Source organism: Rhinoraja longicauda, chromosome 32 (assembly GCF_053455715.1).
Source record: "Rhinoraja longicauda isolate Sanriku21f chromosome 32, sRhiLon1.1, whole genome shotgun sequence".
In the NCBI taxonomy this organism is placed as follows: domain Eukaryota; kingdom Metazoa; phylum Chordata; class Chondrichthyes; order Rajiformes; family Arhynchobatidae; genus Rhinoraja; species Rhinoraja longicauda.
In genome coordinates, this window is record NC_135984.1 from 17,065,548 (window position 1) to 17,086,484 (window position 20,937).

The following is a 20,937-nucleotide window of genomic DNA, read 5'->3' on the forward strand; positions in this document are numbered from 1 at the left end:
TTGACATCTGGAATTACCTGCCCTGAATGCCGAAGAACTTTCAAAGCCAGGATTGGACTCATAAGCCACCTGAGAGTTCATAAAAGCAACGGAACATAAACCATCATCCTCGACCTCGAGGGATAGCCACGACAACGACGACTTACATACTAGGGTCAATTTACATTTTTAATGAAGCCAATTAACCTACAAACCTACATGTCTTTGGAGCATAGGAGGAAACCAGAGCACTTGGAGAAAACCCATATGGACACAGGGAGAACATACAAACTCCGTACAGACAGCACCCATAGTCAAGATTAAACATGGGACTCTGGTGCTGTAATATAGCAACTGTACTGTTACGCCAGTGTGCCACCCTTCTGGTATACAAGAAAATAAAACAACTGGTCCATTAATGTCTTTTAGAGGAGGAATTCCACAGTCTGGCCAAATGGAGCTCCCGACCCATAGCAATATGATTCACTATGAATTGCCTTCTGAAATGACCCAGCAAGCCAATCAGTTCAACGGCTCAGATATGGCTGCCTCAGTGACAAGCGTCACCGCTGACCATTGGCAGTGAATACCACTTCCTGTGGATGTATAAGTAAAGCTGATGAAAATATACATCGTGGAGTTGCAGTACTAAAGTGACTGAATTAATAAGTAATTATTGATACATAGAATTAGAGGTGCAATTCTTCTTGAAAGCAAAATACTGCAGCTGCTGGAATTCTGAAGTAAACATGGAAAACATTGGAGATGGTCAGTTGGTCAGGTAGAAGCCACAGACCGAGAAACTGAACTAAAGTTTCAAATTAATGAACTCGGCATTCAGCAGCATCTGTGGAGGGAGGAACAGAGGTCTTGGATTCTGAGTAGTTCCAGCATTTCTTGATTATTGATTTGAAATTGCACTTGCCAGGACTACAAGTGAATTGCCATCTAATCTTAGCTGTTTATTTTTAGTCGAGCTAGATTTAGAAAATGACTAATGTTAAAGACTGCTATTTACAGTCAGACTGAAAGCAATTTACGAAAACAGTAATAAAATATTGTGGAAATTCAATGCAAAAAGGATAATGGTGTTTTATCTTTAATTTGACTAATGACTAACATTGCCTGCCTGGATAGAGTAAATGAGCAGGTATTCATTTCACTCTACTTTAGAAATTCATTTTCATTAACTAATCTGATGTTTTCAGTAGATTTCGGGCTACATTGTGAGCTCAAACTGCAAAGGCTCGGATACCAGTCATTCAGTTCAATCACAAAATTTAAACTGCACAGATGATCATTCAGATGAACAGGGATACAGAACTCGTGAGATTTCTTTCAATTTTCTGTCAAAATCAAAACTACAATCCTTCAAGAAAATTAATTATAATTTAATCATAATTTCAGCAGAAGAAACCTTTCAAACCCTTCCTTCAGTGGGATATGAGAAGAAAATAACATATTCATTAAGGAGGAGCATCGGTAATTATTTTCAGAGAAAGTTGAGAACTTTATCTGCTTTCAAGAAAACCATCACAGTGTGTATAATGGAAAAGCTGCGGTGGTTATTTTCAAAGCATCATTTATTTTGCCCCCCTCCAAAATTACATTCCACTGACTATCCAACACATGTTCCTGGGAATTCAACCTTTTTGCCTTTCTTTTCAAAAAACAAGAAGTACTTGAAACATTTTGTACCTCTTTTAGATTGCTCTCATTTCCTCTTGAGGATCATTCCATTAGCACTTTCTGTCATGATTTACTTCAATTGCATCCATCATGTATCTCACTCGTGAAATCATTTCTGATCATAACTTACAATCTTTGTGAAGAATACACAATAAAATGAGGAATATATCATGATGCAATAGTCAACTGTCCATGGTATAATGTGACCTATTGATCATCTATAACAGATTGAGGGGTCTGTGAACTGGTAACCATGATAGAGCTCTAATCTCTGGACTTGGTGCTGCCATTGAGCTCAGGTGCTCGGGGTCACTGTGAACATAGACACCAATTTCCCCACTCCATAGTTGGGAAATCAATGAACCTTCTATATCCTACATTCTGCCAACCCCATTTTCCATAATCTCAACCATTTCTCTATCACCTCCATGGCAGTCACAGTCCTTGTGAAGAGATCACTTTGGTGATGACTGTCACTACAACAGAGATGATAGGGAATTGGAGGGATTGTGGAGAATGGATGGGGTGCCAGTTCTCAACCACAAAGGATTCAGATTGAGTTTATCAACATGAATAGGTGCAAATCATAAATACCAAGTTCTTAAAAGGCATTACCAATTGCAATTCTTTGGGGATTCATAGTCGGCCTAAGTACAATGCATAATACCAAAAACAGCACACTAATAACTACATCTCATTTCTTGGCATTGAAGTACTAATTGTAAACTGTTGTTTTACAAAGAGTACATCGGACTGCATTTAATAAGGGTTGATGCATCAACATTACACATAATTGCATGTGACTTTAATCACCATCTAATTCAAAAGTAAATCGTTATTAATTCCTTTATCTTTCACAATTCTTAATTGAAATTAACAAGGATTAGAAGATAACCCGTGTTGGCAGGAACTGCAGATGTTGGTTTATACCGTAGACACAAAATGCTGGAGTAACTCAGCGGGTCAGGCAGCATCACGGGAGAAAAGGAATAGGAGACGTTTAGGGTTAGAACCCTTCTTCAGAGCAATCAAAGAGCTACTCAATTCAGACCAAAGAAGGTAAGACGTTGTAACATGACTGTGGTACTCCATTTTTAATTGAAAGTAGTGATTGAGCAGATGTGAAACTGTAGGAATAGCAAGAAATGTACTAAACCTGTGGGTTGAGTTCAGTGTCTATATAATTCCTCTGATCAGCCATAGATTCCAACATGGTGGCGAGACCCAGTTAGCATGTGGTCCGACTGGTCTTTTAATGTAAAGTTTACTCCTGGCATAAGATGCAAGACATTTTAAATACCAAATTGTTCCCAAGTGTACAAATTCTCTATTAATTAAAAGCAAAATACTGTGCATAGAATGTAAATCACGCAGTCCATTCTTAGGTCAAAAACAGTTACAGGTAAACAAAAGATGAAATGCCGACTCAGGTCCTCTCACCTTAGACATTGACTAAACTCCGGCAATTTTTTTACTATTGAGTCACCTTTTCAGCCTCTGTTATATTTTACTTTTGCGATCTTATGTGCAAATTTACGACTTATGTGCAAATAGAAAACTGCACTGTCCATATAAGCAGAACTTTTACAACTTCATATTTACTTCAGCAGGTTTTTCAAAGTTGAAGATGACAGCAGTGTTTGTATGGTCAAAAAGTAAAACAAATAACTTGGTGTTCCTGGCTGGGAAAGGCTGTGAGCTGAAATACTTTAAGAACCATAACACACATTTTTATTCAATCATACCACTGCATCGCCTGAAACAATTCATATTAGCTCTCAAATGTTTAAGTTTCAAAGCATGAAAGTTTATATCAACAAAGATGTTCAAAACATGCAAATTGTTTACAGATTTTAACTGTAATAAGTAAAATACAAGTATTTATTTAAATACATATATTATACTTTTTTGAAAAACTGGAGAATAAAAGATTAATTTTCTAATTTATAATTTTAAATTTGAAGAACAGACACTAGGAAAGAATAAAAAATTGCATCTGGTACAAAACCAAAGCTTGTTTTGGTACCAGTCTGTCTCTTTGTGCTAATGAAAGAAACAAAAAATCCACATCTGGTCAACGGGGACAGTGTGGAGAGCGTGTCCAGCTTCAAGTTTCTGGGCACTCACATTTCGGAGGACCTAACATGGTCCAATAACACTGCTGCGCTGGTCAAGAAGGCACAACAAAGACTGTTCTACTTAAGAACACTGAAAAAGTCTGGTCTACCCCAACAGCTGCTGACGACCTTCTACCGCTGCACCATAGAGAGCATCCTAACGCATGGCATCCCTGTGTGGTACCTCAGCTGCACGGAGGCAGAAAGGAAAGCTCTACAGCGGGTAGTACATAGAGCTCAGAGGGCCATCGGAACACAGCTACCAGACTTGGAGGGCATCTACAACACACGATGCCTCAGAAAAGCCACCAGCATCTACAAAGACTCTTCACACCCCTGCAACAGTCTGTTCGAACTCCTTCCATCGGACAGACGATACAAGGCCTTCTACGCCCGCACCTCCAGACTCAGCTTCATCCCCAGGGCCATAGCTGCTATGAACCGGTCCTGCTGAGCCGGATGGCCACAACGCATAGATCAACTTGCACTTTACCCTGTCTAAAACTGTTACAATTGTTTCGTTTCGTTGGGTTGCTGTTGTCTAAATTACTTAAATTATTGCATCGTATGGGAGGCGCATTCCCAATCTCGTTGTACCCCTGGGTACAATGACAATAAAGATATATTGTATTGTATTGTATTGATATAATTTAAATAATTTTTATTCACCAGATGTGGATTTTGATTCAGATTGTCAATCTGACTGCCGGGCAAAAGGAATGTGCACATCTGTTTATAAACCATCACAATACTTTAAGCAAAAAAGCAACATTCATAATTTGGTCAGGGCAAAGTTACTAGAAATTTCTGCTGAAATAAAAAAGGCTGTCTGACTTGATATTTCCAATGACATTGGTTTATTAATGTCATGTGTACCAAGGTACAGTAAAGATCTTTGATTTGGTGCTATCTAGGCAAATCACACTATACATGAGCACATCAGGTAATGCAAAAGTGAAAATAAACTGAGTGGTGTACATTGTGTTACAACTGCAGAGAAATTGCAGATTAAAGAATGTACATGAGCTGCAACAAGGTAGATTGGAAGAGTGGGATTTCATCCTTACAGGTCCTTTCAAGAGTCTGATAAAATCAGAGAAGCTTTTTCTGGTGATACATACTTTAAAACTTTTGTATCTTCTGCCCAGCTGCCAATCTGCTGGGTGTGGTACATGAACACCCAAGGGGGTGGGTGACATAATTCCACTGATCTGGTGTTCGAAATGAGCATAGAATTTATGAGCTCGTCTGGAAGGTGAATGCCCTTGCTAGTGATTCTGTCTGACTCAGCATGTAGTCCATTATAGCGTGCAAGGTTTGCCAGAATCAACAGGTTCTTTGTGGTCTGTCTGGAATTGTCTCTTGGCATTCCTGATCTCTTTGTGATGGTGGTACCTAGATTTCTTATACACATCGGGGTCACACGACTTGAACATCTCAGACTTGATCCTTACTTGGCAATGTATCTCACAGTTCATCCAGTTTCCAGTTGGGGAACACTCAATTTGACATCTTTGGCATGCAGTCCTTTACACACTTATTAATGAACCCTGTGACAACACCCACTTAGGGGCGAGTCTTTGAACATGGACCTAGACAGACTCAAAACAGCAACGTAGGAGCTCATGTTTATTCAGTCAAATACTGTTCGACTTGAATTGAATTGAATAATTGAATTGAATTGAATAAATTTTATAAGCCAAGTATGTATACATACAAGGAATTTGCCATGGTGCTTTGCTCGCAAGTAACACAACATACAATAAACAATTAAGAATAAAACATTAAACATTAAGAATAAAACATTAAACATGTGAAGAATTGACTTTCAATACCAACTCCTATTGATTTAGTTTCTTCTTGTAAGCAGGAAGGAGGAGCAGAGTCTGAAAGTCAGATGGAGTGATAGATGTCTTTGATAGTTGTGTCACAGTGGTCGAGGGTGTTTGAGCCTCTGGTGGGACTGGAGACGTGCTGATAGTATCTTGGGAGCATACTCTTGAGATCGGCCTGGTCCAGCCCAAACCATGATGAACAAGTCCTCAGGGTATTTGGTTTCAAAGCTATTCGTAGTGGATCACAACATACAAGGAATTTCATTTGCCATACAGTCATACCAATAAAAAGCAACAGAACACACGAAATACATTTTAACATGAACATCCACCACAGTCATTCCTCCGCATTCCTCAGTGTGATGGAAGGTGAAAAAACGTTCACTCTCTCCCTTCTTTGTCCTCCAGCAGTCGGGGGCCTTTCTCCTTCCGTTGATGAGACGATCTTGACTCCCTTAGCCGGCGGTGGGCCTTCCTCGTCGGTGCAATCAAGCTCCTGCATCGGGGGGGGGGGGGATCTCAGCTCCCCCGCGCCGAGTGATCTACCCCGCTATTTAAATTGACCTGGAACTTTATCACATAAAACCGTAATTCCACAGATTTGAAATATTATTGCAACAGTCTGTTCAGCTTCTGAAAATATTTTGATTACATGTTGAGAATGTAACAGAAGTGATGAGATCCCAAAAATCAAAATGTACATATCCTCAAGCATCTGTCACAGGGAACTTTACATGCAGCACGACATTAGAACTATTCTTAAATTCACCTGTGGCAAATGCACAATTCACAAGACACAGAAACGGACATATACGTAAAATGATGTCACAAATATTGTTATTACTGTCACAATTAGAATCGGAGATTAAAACGTCAGAACCTCTGACGTGAATTATCCATCACTTATCTCCAGCAAGATGAGATAAGACTATTTTTCAAACTTATTTTCTGTTGGTGTAGTGTATAAATAGATCGTCCCCAGTTTAGAATGATTGTTTGCTGCAACTGGGAATGCGATCATTAGACTAGGTACTCCAATTCAATGGTGGGCTTGTAAAATGTTGATTAGTTAAATGATGTTGAACCGCAGATTCATTTGTATGAGCTTTTAATTTTAAATAACAGTCAGATCTGCACTTCAATTCCATCACATGATTTGATGAGTACAAATGTTGGATGTGAGCAAACTATCAACCTTTACAGAAGATTACTAACATCACCATAACTTGCTAGTTCAGCCCCATTCCCAGTATCCCATAGTTATTGGCCAGCAAGCTTTTCTCTCACAGTTCGCACAGATGCACTCAATCCAAGAGCAAAAATTACTGAGTTTAGTTCACAAAAATATTTTCATTCGTATATTTAGAATGATGGACAGGAAATAACGTCAATTCCAAATTAGAAATGATCTAAATGATTTTGGTTCTGTACTGTTTGAATAAATGTCAAACAGATCTGTCTTCAGGACTTCAAATTTTGGAAGGACACTCAAAGGACTTCAAGTTTCCTCGTTGTGATTGGATAAACGTATACGCCGGAATCGCAGCACATTATTGAAGCAGAGAGAAGGGGTTGTGTCCCTAATTTCCCTTCTCCAAACTTGCAACATACCTCGGACTTGCGAGTTCAACGAGTCAACATTTTTAGTTTTAAGTTTTACCTGCTTTGTTAAAAGTAATGAAATTCATTTTACTAATTACAGTTTTAACTTTTAAAACAGAATGTCAAAAAGCAAAGTTCGCCTCAAGGGAAAGTAAGGGAAGTAGTTTACCTTAAATTAAATCTTGCTGTATTGGCATTTAAAACCAAAAAACACTTTCAGTCTGGAGGCTTGGAAGGACTTTATAAATGACAAATACCACTGTTGTCACTAACCATTGTTTTGTAATTTGCATTTTTATATCCAGTCCTGCATTTATATATTGCCCAATGAAGCCTCACAAAATCAAAGTATTTTAAAAGACAATTAAATTATTTGATAATGTAAAAATAAATCTATGTAGTTAATGCGGAATAATATGCCAAAACACGGCCACAGGATATGGCTTGCACCTTTAGGTTGTCATGAATGCTTACCTTAAGGAAATGCACAGTACCAAGTACAAGGGGCGTGGCTGTGTTCTGCAGCTGCGGCTCACCGGCAGTCTCTCTGTTTTTTTTGTTGTTTTTTTGTCATTGTCGTCGTTAAATGTACGTTTTGTTTTATTTTTAACTCTGTGTATGTGGGGGGGTGGTGGGGGGGTTGGGGGAAACCTTTTTTTCAAATCTCCTCCTCAACGGAGATGCGACCTTTACCGTGTCGTATCTCCGTTCGCGCTACGGCCTAACATCGTGGAGTCGGCGGCCTCCAGCTGGGATCGACCTCAAAGACTCCGGTCGCAGGGCCTGGACTTACCATCTCGGAGGCTTCGGCCGTGGGCCCTGCAGACCGCAACATCTGGAGTTCGCAGGTCCCTGGCTGGCGACCGGCTTTTGGGAGCTCCAGCCGTAGCAGCTTCGACCGCCCCGAAGCGCGAGGTACGATCGACCCGCCCGCAGGCCCTTCATCACCCTGCGTGGCCTGGCCACGGCACTTTCCATCGCCCGGTGGGGGCTCAGGACCTTCATCGGCCTGCTCGGCTCGGCCCTGGGACTTTCCATCGCCCGGTGGGGGCTTCAAAAAGTTCGGAGCCTCGATCACCTCGTGGCACCACGGGAGAAGAATGAGGAGGAGATAAGACTTTGCCTTCCATCACAGTGAGGGTGTGCCTAGAGCAATCACTGTGATGGCTGTTTGTGTAAAAATTATATCTGTGTGTCTTGTGCTTTTTGATGTCTACTGCCGGACCCTGACGTGAGAGGACGCTGGCGTTGTGTATTCGCCGCTTTTCCGTCAGGATAGTTTGTCTGTTTGTTTCTATGTTAATTGTTTTTGTAAAGCGCTTTGAGCATCCGATAAGGCGCTATATAAAATAAATGAATTATTATTATTAAATCACAATTCATATCCTGCTGAAATGCCCTCATATCACAATAGACAAAATAGTCAGGAATGTAACAGTTCCATTTTTGGCCCAAAATGTCATGCATACAAGCTGAAAGTGGTATGTATTATTGCAACTTTTCAGGATTGTCCCTCAGGTGATTTTAATTGATATTTTGCATGTTTTGCAAATATCCTCTTTATGTTGCACATTACTTGAATGGTAAATTATCTTTTGAGAACTGCAGATTTTCAGACCTCAGGTATGCGGCAACATTTCCTGTTCTACAGCAATAGGAATGGAAAATTCCAAATGACCACAGCAAGTGGGAGTAGTAGCAAGAACGGACCTGAAAAGAATAGAAGTTTGGCATGAATTACACAAATGATTTTTTAAAACATCTAAAGCACGTCAATGATACAAATGAATCTGATGGTAGAATTCTTTCCAATTTCATCATCGCCTTAATGAGAACCCTGGACAAATTCAATCAAGGCATTTTCAGAGAATGTTGGGCAATTAATGAATAATAATCATTCCTGGAACAGGAGGTGCCTGGAGATTCAGCCTTGAATTGCATTATTAATCATTTATTTATGTGACGTGGACATCACTGTTATTCAATGTCCACCCATTTGCCTTTCAGGATCCAGAGATGATGCCTGCCCTGCTGAGTTACTCCAGCATTTTGTGTCTATCTTCGATTTAAATCAGCATCTGCAGTTCTTTCCCACAATAGAATTATTGCAATCCTTCTTGTGAATGGAATCACATAGATACATAGACAATAGGTGCAGGAGTAGGTCCTTCGAGCCAGTGCCGCTATTCAATGTGTTCATGGCTGATCATCCACAATCAGTACCCCGTTCCTGCCTTCTCCCCATATCCCTTGATTCTGCTAGCCCTAAGAGCTCTATCTAACTCTCTTCTGAATGTATCCAGTGAACCAGCCTCCACTGTCTTCTGAGGCAGAGAATTCCACAAATTCACAACTCTCTGGGTGAAAAGGTTTTCCTCATCTCAGTTCTAAATGGCCAACTCCTTATTCTTAAACTGTGGCCCCTGGTTCTGGACTCCCCCAACATTGGGAAGATGTTTCCTGCATCTAGCTTGTCCAATCCCTTAATAATTTTATATGTTTCTATAAGATCCCCTCTCATCCTTCTAAATTCCTGTGAATACAAGCCCATTCTTTCATATGACAGTCCCGCCATCCCGGGAATTAATCTCGTGAACCTACGCTGCACTCCCTTAATAGCAAGAATGTCCTTCCTCAAATTAGGAGACCAAAACTATACACAATACTCCAGGTGTGGTCTCACCAGAGCCCTGTACAACTGCAGAAGGACCTCTTTGTTCCTATACTCAACTCCTCTCGTTATGAAGGCCAACATGTCATTAGCTTTCCACTGCCTGTTGTACCTGCATGCTTACTTTCAGGAATTGTTCAGGAATCTCCAGGAATTCAATCTTCGATGACAAAGCCACTGTGAAATATTTCCACGTCAATTTTGCTGCTTGACGTAGAATGAAACTAGCAAACACTAGAGGGCATAGCTCTAAGGTGAGGGGCAGTTTAAAGGAGATGTGCTAGGCAAGTTGCTTTTTACACAAAGAGGGTAGTGAATGCCTGGAACACACTGCCAGGGATGATGATAGATGCAGATTAATAGTGGCATTAAAGAGACTTTTGAATAAACTCATGGATATGGAGGGATACAGATGATGTGCAGGCAGATAAGGGTTGGTCTTGGCACTATGTTCAGCACAGACATTGCAGACTGAAGGGCCTGTCTTGCACTGTTCTATGAATCCATGGGTGGTAGTGTCCACCATGGCCTGTTGCCCTCTATTTTTTTTTTTTTTGATGAGGGCAAGTGTTGACAGAACCTTGGTGAGGATTGCAGTGCATCTGTGAATCACATATGTTTCCGTTTTGGTGAAGGGAAAGAACGTGCGCATGCCAATCCAGCAGCCTAATTTGTCTTGAATATCATTGGACAGGTGGAGTTGTGTTCAGGCAAATTAGTTGTGTTCCATCAAAATCTTGACTTGTGGGTTCCAGATGGTGGAAAGACAAAATATTGGTTAGATTGCAATAAGAGTGTACAGTTCTGGTGAGCATTTGGCAGGGAAGATGTAATAGCTGTGAAGGGAGCACAGAAGGGATTCATTAGCATTTCTTGGAATGGAGTTCTGTTGTTATATGGAGGCATTAGATAGGCTGGGTTTATTATTACTGAAATTATTACATGAGGTTGAGACATGACCTTAGTAAGAATTATACAATTATGAGGGGCACAGATACGATAGATAATCGGAAAGTTTAACCCAGCGGAGCCTTCAACTAGAGGGCACAGGTTTACAGTGAGAACTTTAAATGAGATCTGAGGGGGAGGTTTTTCACAGTAGTGCTGAAAATATGGAAGAGCTGCCAGGATAGGTAATGGAGATCGATGCAATTACAGTGTTGAAAAGGCGTTTGGATAGATACTTGGGTAGGAAACATATGAAGGGATACGAGCCTAATGCAGGCAAATGGGTTAGCAGAGCAAAATGGTTGGTGTGGACAGGGTAGGCTAGAAGGGCCAACATCTGTGCTGCACCTTTCCATGATTCCACAATACTCTGAGAGGAGGCGAGGGTTCTGGAGTTTGAATTACATCAAAGGAATGTGTAATTTCCCACATTTAACAATGCTTTTTTTGTGTGTTGAAAGATTAGCTTAGCCCTTGCATTCATACCTGCTGTTGTACAAATGCCATGAGAACCATGCAACATTCTGCTATCTGTAATAAAATGGAAGACATCAATCAGACAGGATCACTTGAAAGACATCACTTGAATTGAAAAAAAACAGCAGTTCAGATTTCATAAAAGGAACACTAAAGTATGAAATGCATTATTTATGTTGGCAGAAAAGTCCATCACAGCCCTTACTAAGCAAAATTGTGCCTTTCAATCGCCTTGAGCTTTTTGAAATCTGTTACAACCCAGTGCAATTGGCAGTTTTTGCTTTTCAAAATATCCTTTCATAGCAGAATGAAAATATAATATTTTGATTGATTCAGCAGAAAATAGATTATGCAGAGAGCTGGAAATACATGTAGGTGGTGGAGAAATTAGTCTTCTTAAAATGGACACAAAATGCTGGAGTAACTCAGCATTTCTACGGATGCCGTTTGGCTTATGGAACACAGCACAATCGTTCCAGCGTTTCATGGGTTAAGTGAGAAGTTCTGACATCAACCCTGCAAGTATCTTCCCTTTGAAATTCAAGGGTGTTAGTTTTATTGAGTCATCCGATGCCACACTCAGCGAAAACGCTGTCCTGATGTAGAGGACATTCACTCAAGTCTCATTCTTCCATGTTTGGGCCAAAGCTGTGATGAGGCTATGATGATGGTCACAGGAGGCGGCTATTGGGCCCATCAAGTGTCCACAAGCTCCACTTCAGAGCACTCCAGCTTTATACATTCCTCCTCCCTCTCTTCACTCTGGGTAGGAGTGGAAAAATCTTTCTGGGCAGCAGAGGTTTTTGTGCTTTACTCCAAAGCATTAACATGCATCTAAACTAAATCTGGAGAAGAATCACTCAACATTACTCCCTAGTTTTAGCGCATCAGAAGTTGACAGGAGACCTGATAGACGTATATAAAATTACGAGAGGCACAGAAAGGGTAGACAGTCAGAGCCTTTTTCCCCCAGAGTGGAAACATTAAAGCCAGTGGGCATTGTTTTAAGGTGACTGGGACAAAGTTTAAAGATGTGCAGGGCAAGAGGGTATCAGAGGGCATCTCTTCTGCCTCCAGTAATTTTTAACATCAGAAATGTGATCTCAAACAATTATAGAATTTTGCTGACTGCGGTCATGGGACTCGTGTGCTTTACTTGATCCAGTTAGCAGTAACGACTCCTCTCAGCACTGGGAAGTGTACGCAATGAGCCCCCTTCTTTTACCACATTGATGTTCAAAGTAAAATGTGAAATATAAACCATGACTGACTAAATAAATGGTTTTCAAGAGTGCATTTTCGCAAACTGAAACTGTATTATCGGAGTTTAAATTTAAAAGAAACAGGAAGGCAGAGACAGATTTCAGTTTCCAAAAACTTCCTCAATTTAACGTTACAAAATCTACAAAAGCTAGTCAAACTAAAATCAATTGCTTATCCTTACAAAACAATTAGGCATTGGACTCATCTCTTGCAACTCAGGATGGTTTTAATTCATAATGAATATAATGGATGCCAACTATGATTAGAAGTTATGAGTTATCGGAATAATTATTTCTCAGTCTCTTTCTGTTTGAAAAAATATGAATTGCAGGAAGCAAGTATTGCAAGAGATTTATTTTGGGTCAAATCAAGACTGAGTAGCAAATTAGTAATACAAATGTTCTATTTATCATGATCCTAACAAGTTCTTCTTGCATTTTTCTGGAGGTTAAAGTTATATTCTGTTTATTACCATCTCTCGCATTTACCACTATGCAAAGGGTATGAAGAACGGTCTCAACACGAAATGTCACCTATTCCTTTTCCCCAGAGATGCTGCCTGACCCGCTGAGTTACTCCAACATTTTGTGCCTATATTTGGTGTACACCAGCATCTGCAGCTCCGTCCCACATGTCTGGTTATGGGATTTGGTGGGTGGGGAAGAATATAAACTTTCAGATATAAACGAAGATTAACCTCCAATTTGGAACTGTAGGTGAATCTTCATGAGTGCGATACAGGCCAAATCTTGACAATAGGCCACAGCATCAGAAGGTTGCCACTTGGAGCAGAAATATCAGCCATTGATATTGATAGTTAGTGATAAGGCTTCACCATACACTTCATCTGATCTTGTGCAGATTGTAAAATGAGATATTAAAAAATTAGAACAGTTCAGCACAGGACCTTGCCATTTGGCCTACAATGCCCATTTTTCAAAAGAGATTTAGCTCAGGACTAAAGGCATCAATGGATAAGGGGAAAAAGCAGGAATGGGGTACTGATTTTGGATGATCAACCTTGATCATATTGAATGACGGTGATAGCTCGAAGGGCCGAATGGCCTACACCTGCATCTATTTTCTACGTTTCCATGTTTTTATGTATCTGTGCCGAACATGATGCCAACTTAAACTAATCTTCTCTTTGTCCACGTGATCCATACCCTGCATATCCATATGCCTAGCTAAAACCCTCTTAAACGCCACTATTATATCAGTCTCCACCACCACCCATGGCAGCGTATTAGGGACACCCACCACTCTCTGTGTAATAATACTTGCCCCACACTTCTCTTTTAATTCTTGCCTCACTCACAACACTATGCTCTCCAGGCTTTGACATTTCCACTGAAAGCATGTTCTGGCTGTCTACCCAAGCAAGGCTTTTCATAAATTTATACACTTCTATCAGGTTCCCCCTCAGCCTCCAACACTCCAGGGAAATCAATTCAAGTTCATCCACCCTCTCTTTATAGTCCAGGCACTCTAATCCAAATTTGCACATTAGGCAAATCAATCTTAAACACAACTCCAAAGTACATAATTGCACAGAGATGCCGGTGTTTTAAATAACTTGAGGATTATACACTGAACAACAAAGAAAACTGTCCACTTTGGACCGGTGGCCATTTAAATCGTGGTGAGATAGAAGTGCTACCTCAAAAAAATGTGTAATTGTAGATATAAAGCAGGTGATGGTCTCTGCATATTTACTTCCTGGCACAAAGATCAAGGAAGTAAACCGTAAATACAACCCCCCCTGTGGTCTCGCTGAATGTACTGTCACAGATTCACATGAATATCAGTTGATTTCTACATGATGAATTTCACGAGAAACATCTTTCCGTAAAAACAAAGTTTAATGTACTATATTTAACTCTTTGTAAGAAAATAACTGCAGGTGCTGGTACAAATCGAAGGTATTTATTCACAAAATGCTGGAGTAACTCACCAGGTCAGGCAGCATCTCAGGAGAGAAGGAATGGGCGACATTTCGGGTCGAGACAGTGAGTCTGAAGAAGGGTCTCGACCCGAAACGTCACCCATTCCTTCTCTCCTGAGATGCTGCCTGACCTGCTGAGTTACTCCAGCATTTTGTGAATAAATACCTATATATAACTCTTTAATCACTCACTTTTATCTGCAGCAGATTGTTTTTTAAACTGGGCAAAGCTGGTAGAGCTGCCGCTTCATAGTGCCGGAGACCTGGGTTCAAACCTGACGGGTACTGTCAGTGTGGAGCTTACACTCTCTCCCCATGACTGTGTGGATTTTCCCCTCGTGTGTATGAAGTGGATGAGAAAGTGGGATAACATAGAACTAGTGGGATAGCAGAGAACATAGATACAGTATATGGGCTCCATATCTGTGGAAAGATGTGGTGGCGCTGGGAAGGGTCTAGAGGTGGATTTCGAGAATGATCCCAGGAATGATTGGGTTAACATATGATCAATGTTTGCTGGCAGTGGGCCTGTACTCGCTGGAGTTTAGAAGGATGAATGGGGACCTCATTGAAACTTACCAAATAGTGAAGGCCTGGATAGAGAGGATGTAGAGAGGATGTTTCCACTAGTGGGAGAGTTTACATAACTTTTGAAAGATGAGGAGGAATTTCTTTAGTCAGAGTGTGGTGAATCGGTTGAATTTATAGCCACAGAAGGCTGTGGAGGCCAACAATGGAGATTTTTAAGGTGGAAAATGGCAGATTCTCGATTAGTACAGGTGTCAGGGGCTATGGAGAGAAGGCAGGAGAATGGGGTTGAGTGGGACAGATAGATCATCCATGATTGAATGGCAGAGTATGCTTGATGGGCTGAATGGCCTAATTCTGCTCCTACAAGTGATGAACTGATGAACTAGCGTGATCGGGTGATTGATCGTTGGCATAGACTCGGTGGGCTAAAGGGCCTGTTGTCATGTTGTACCTCTAAACTAAGCTAAAATTAAACTAAACCCAATCTAGCAGATGTGCTCTTTAGGGCTTGGTCAGTGACACAGACATTAAAGAACCCATGCAGACAGCATTCTGTGCCCTAAGTATTTTCAGCACATCTCAAAATGGAGGAGCACTGATTCATCGTTAAAGGAGGGCAGAATCTGATAATCAGGTTTTCTTGCACCTGGTTAACCGAATGCCACGAGACTGCATGGAATCTGGAGTGAATGTTGAGGCCCCCCAGGGTTAACACATAACACTATGCACTCCAGACACTCCAACTCTGATGGGTCAGTCAGTCAGTCCTGCCAGAGGATGTGATGGAAGACATTGTCTGTCAGGTACAATTCTGTGCGTAATGTGTCAGACCCATTGCTTAACGGGTTTGCAAGACTGTTCTCTCAGTTTAGACGCTGGTCCCCCAGATATTTTGTCAAGTTCTTCTTGAGTGGATTGGGGGGCAACAAGACCATGTCAGAACTCGGAACCTAAGTCAACGCTCCATTTAATTTTATAGTTTCTCTCATTCAACCTCGGTAGGGTTGACGCACAATAGAGTGGATGTTTGCCTGGAGTTGTGTGACTGGAGTCAGAGAAGGGTTGGATTTCCTCCATTGAATAGCATCAGGAAATCAGACTTTTGTAGGCCAATCCAATAATTTTATGGCCATTGTTGCTACTGACTAGTTCTTTTAAAATGCTCCGTTAACTAAATTTAAAATCACACAGCTGCCCTGGTGGGATTTTAACTCCCTCTCTCAATTAATTAGTCAAGTCAAGTCAAGTCAAATTTATTTGTCACATACACATACACGATGTGCAGTGAAATGAAAGTGGCAATGCCTGCGGGTTGTGCACAAAAAGAATTACAGTTACAGCATACAAATAAAGTTAATAAGTTACTATTAGTGTCGACAAAAATTTAGTCTCTGGGGTTATAAAAGTTGACAGTCCTGATGGCCTGTGGGAAGAAGCTCCGTCTCATCCTCTCCGTTTTCACAGCGTGACAGCAGAGGCGTTTGCCTGATCGTAGCATCTGGAACAGTCCGTTACTGGGGTGGCAGGGGTCCCTCATGATCTTGCTTGCTCTGGATCTGCACCTCCTGGTGTATAGGTCCTGCAGGGGGACGAGTGTAGTTCCCATGGTGCGTTCTGCCGAACGCACTACTCTCTGCAGGGCCATCCTGTCCTGGGCAGAGCTGTTCCCAAACCAGACTGTAATGTTGCCGGACAGGATGCTCTCTACAGCCCCAGAGTAGAAGCAATGAAGGATCCTCAGAGACACTCTGAATTTCCTCAGTTGTCTAAGGTGGTAAAGGCGCTGCTTAGCCTTACCCACCAGTGCGGCAATGTGCGTTGCCCACGTCAGATCCTCTGCGATGCGGACTCCCAAGTATTTAAAACTGCTCACCCTATCCACAATAGACCCATTTATCTCCAGTGGCGTGTACGTCCTTGGATGTTTAGCCCTTCTGAAGTCCACAATCAGCTCCTTTGTTTTAGTGACATTCAAGAGGAGGCTATTGTCCTGACACCAGAGTGCCAGATCAGCCACCTCCTCCCGGTAGGCCTTCTCATCGTTGTTGGAGATCCGGCCCACCACCACAGTGTCATCAGCAAACTTGATGATGGAGTTTGAGCTGAACCTGGCCCCACAGTCATGTGTGTACAGGGAGTACAGTAGGGGGCTAAGGACGCAGCCCTGGGGGGATCCTATGTTCAGGGTGAGGGAGCTAGATGTGTGTTCCCCATCCTGACCACTTGGGGCCTGGCAGTGAGAAAGTCCAGGACCCAGGCACACAGAGGGGTGCTAAGCCCCAGTTCCAGCAGCTTCTCAACCAGTCTGCTGGGGATTATTGTGTTGAATGCTGAACTAAAGTCAATGAACAGCATCCTCACATAGCCCCCCTGGCTGTCCAGATGAGAGAGAGCGGTGTGTAGAACCTGGGAGACCGCATCATCCGTGGACCTGTTCGGACGGTATGCAAACTGTAGTGGGTCCATGTTGCGAGGAAGGAGGGCGCAGATGTGCTTCTTGACTAGCCTCTCAAAGCATTTCATGACAACCGAGGTGAGGGCCACCGGTCGGTAGTCATTTAAACACGCTGGAGAGGCATTCTTTGGCACCGGTACAATGATGGATCTTTTGAAGCATGCAGGGACCACGGACTTTGCCAAGGAGAGGTTGAATATTGTGGTGAGCACTGGAGCAAGCTGAGTAGCACAAGACTTTAGTACTCGCCCAGATATACCATCTGGGCCTCCAGCTTTCCTCGTGTTCACACGCGTCAGAGCCCACCTCACCTCACCTCATGCTCGGACACCGAGAATGTGTGCACATCCCCCGCGGTGGATCCCCCTCCAGCCTCGCTAGCCAGCGCCCCTTCGGTGCTGTTTTTAGACGGCGAGCTGGTGGTGTTACCCGTCTCAAACCGTGCATAAAAAGAGTTCAGGTCATCAGCTAAGGAGGAGCCGGCACTTCCGGTTGAGGGGGTGCTGGACCTGTAGCTAGTTATAGTCCGTAGCCCCTGCCAAAGGCGCCTGGTGTCCTGCTGGTCCATCTGTGACTCCATCTTGTCCCGGTACCTCCTTTTTGCATCCTTCACTGCCCCTCGCTGTCGGTAGGACTCTCCCTTGTAGTCATCCATGTTGCCGGATGCCAGGCCGTAGTTGTAAGCAGCGGTGCGAGCATTCAAGGCCACGCGAATAGACCTGTTCACCCAGGGTTTTTGGTTAGGGAAGATACTGACCCTTACCGTGGGGATGATGGTATCGGCTATTGTGGCAATGAAGTCCGTAACCGCTTCCGCAAACTCATTTACGTCTCTGGAACTTGCTTGGAACATGTTCCAGTCGACTTCGCTCAGTGCATCATGCAGCATGGCCTCTGAATGATCAGCCCACCGCTTTACGTCCCTCGTCACTGTCGCTTCCCGTACTATCCGTTGTTTGTACTCCGGCAGCAGGAAAATGGCAGCGTGGTTAGATTTCCCAAAAGGAGGGAGAGAAACGGCCTTGTAGCCTTTCCTGAACGGCGTGTAGCAGTGGTCCAAAGTTCTTTCCCCCCTGGTGACACACGTGATGTGTTGGTAGAAGTTGGGCATTACCTTTTTGAGATTTCCCCTATTGAAGTCTCCAGCCACCAGCACAGCCGCATCAGGGTTCTTGTTTTGGTGTTGACACAACACATCGTGTAGGGTGGACAGTGCCACGTCGGTGTCCGCATGCGGTGGGATATAGACGGCTGTGATGATCACCGAGCTGAACTCCCGGGGTAGGTAGAATGGTCGGCATGAGATAGTTAGATGTTCCAGGTCCGGCGAGCAGGAACGAGAAAGCGTCTTAATATTTCCAGGATTACACCAGTTAGTATGGGTCTTTCGCTTTAGAGATGCTAGTCCAGTAGTTTTACTGCTGTGCCACCACCGTGCTAAAGGTTGTGTAATTTTAGACCTTGTAAATATTTTGAGTTCTCCTTCAACCTTCCTGACAATACAGAGGACTTTCAGCCCATCAAGTCAATGGCAGCCAGCAATACTGTTGGTTCCATTTCCTCCCCATTTGTTTCCTTGCAGTCTGTTCTCGCTCAGGTGTTTTCCCTCCTCACTGCCACTACTACTTCCCCTCTTACACCAGCAGAAATTTATGGTGGCCAATTGACTCTCCAGCACATCTTTGTGCTGCCCAGAAAACAGAAGCACTTGGGGAAAGGTCATACAGTGCGAGATTGAAATGCCACAGAGTTGGTGTCAGGGGAGTATACCCTTGAGTACAAGAGCCAGGAAGTCATGGCGCAGCTTTGTATGACTTTAGTTAGGCTGCATTTGGAGTATAGTCTGCAGTTTTAGTTGCCCCAATACAAGAAGGATGTGGAGGGTTTGGAAAGGCTGCAGAGGAGGTTTACCTGAATTAGGCAGTATTAGCTACAGGGGACTCGGATTGGACAGTCTTGGATTGTTTTCTCTGGAGCACCAGAGGTTGCGGGGAGAACAGAAGTATATAAAATTATGAGAGGCATAGATCGGGTAGACAGTCAGAACCTTCTCCCCCCAGGGTGGAAATGCCCAACACTAGAGGGCATAGCTGTAAAGGTGTACATAGCGATACAGCTAAAAATCTTTTTCCCAAGATCAAAAAATCAAATACTAGAGAGCGCAAAGTTTAAAGGAGATGTATGGGGCACGTTTTTGTCTTTACACAGAGGGTGGTGAGTGCCTGGAGCACACTGCTGGGGTTAGCGGTTGAGGCAGATATTCGTTTGTGGCATTTAAGAGACTTTTGGATAGACATATAGATATGCAGAGAATGGAGGGATATAGATCATGTGTAGGTAGATAAAAGATGGCCTTGGCATCATGTTCGGCACAGACATTGTGGGCTGAATGGCCTATTCTTGTGCTATACTCTTCCATGTTATAGGTCACGATCGATATTGCAAAGCAACAGTACCCTCTGTGCTCCCATGTTACATATTTAAGGAACAGAAACATCACTGTCATTCTAGCTTATGCTATGTTACTCATGTGAAGCTCGGCATCAAGTTAGTCTGCAACTTTGAGGAAACATTAGCACAAACTTTTCAGTCCAGGAATCCAGCTTTACTCCAGCCAATGCATAGATGATACATAAAATGGATTTACCATCACATATAAATCCCAACCTATGAATTGATTTTGTCATAATATTTGACTTGAAAGTACCTCAAAGCCACACCAATTTTTAAAACACCTACCTTGTCCTACAAGCAAGTTAACTTTGCATTCAAAATTTTCATCTTTTGTGTACAAGTAGCCAGTGTAGTTTCCAGAATCTGAGGATTTCACTTCTGGAATAGTTAAGGTAATTTCTTTTTTATCCACATCAAGATGAAATCCAGCACACTTTACTTTGATATTCACATAGCAAATTGTTTTATCTTCTTTTTGCCAGTACGAAATATAACTTTTATCTTTGATGTTTAATGAGTGAGGACACATCAGCGATCCCCGTCTGCCGGATTTCAGGGTGACTTTTAACTGTTTAATGCCTGTTTAAAAACAAATACAAAAATAAAATATTCAGCATTTTGAAAACGCCCATATTTCATTTACGTCTTGATCTATCTACCAACTAGTGTATAAAGAATGAAAGTTGGAATTTTATGTCCATCAGTTATTATTAGTCCAAATTTGTTAAAATTGTGCTTTGGGCAGGTTGCAAAATGAATGCACCCAATTCCGGTTTCACCCTACCAATTAGGAAACTGGAGCAGCATTTCTTGCTGTAGTTCAGCTAAGATGGATTTGTGTTCTCACAAGCTTTGGAAAAACTGGGTTGTGGAGTCACTTTGTGCAACTAAGATGAGACAGGAGAAATAATCCAATCAATTCTTGCGCAAAGTAATCATGGCTTTATACCTTGGATAACACTAGGTCTCCA

General features: G+C 42.3%; 1 protein-coding gene across 2 annotated transcripts in view; it reads right to left on the bottom strand.

The window, feature by feature from the left end:
* Nucleotides 1-3,452: 3,452 nt before the first annotated feature.
* LOC144608712 (uncharacterized) overlaps nt 3,453-20,937 on the bottom strand; it is a 42,934-nt gene continuing 25,449 nt past the window's right edge. Inside the window, exons 4-7 of one of the 2 annotated variants that reach the window (XM_078426735.1) lie at nt 20,252-20,545; nt 11,328-11,372; nt 8,841-8,932; nt 3,453-6,190 (exon numbers count right to left, since the gene is read on the bottom strand). In XM_078426735.1, coding sequence (XP_078282861.1) covers nt 8,868-8,932; nt 11,328-11,372; nt 20,252-20,545 — 404 coding nt within the window. In that variant the 3' untranslated portion in view covers nt 3,453-6,190; nt 8,841-8,867. Of the gene's footprint in view, nt 8,933-11,327; nt 11,373-20,251; nt 20,546-20,937 lie in introns of both variants that reach the window. The other variant, XM_078426734.1, reaches the window with a different exon arrangement.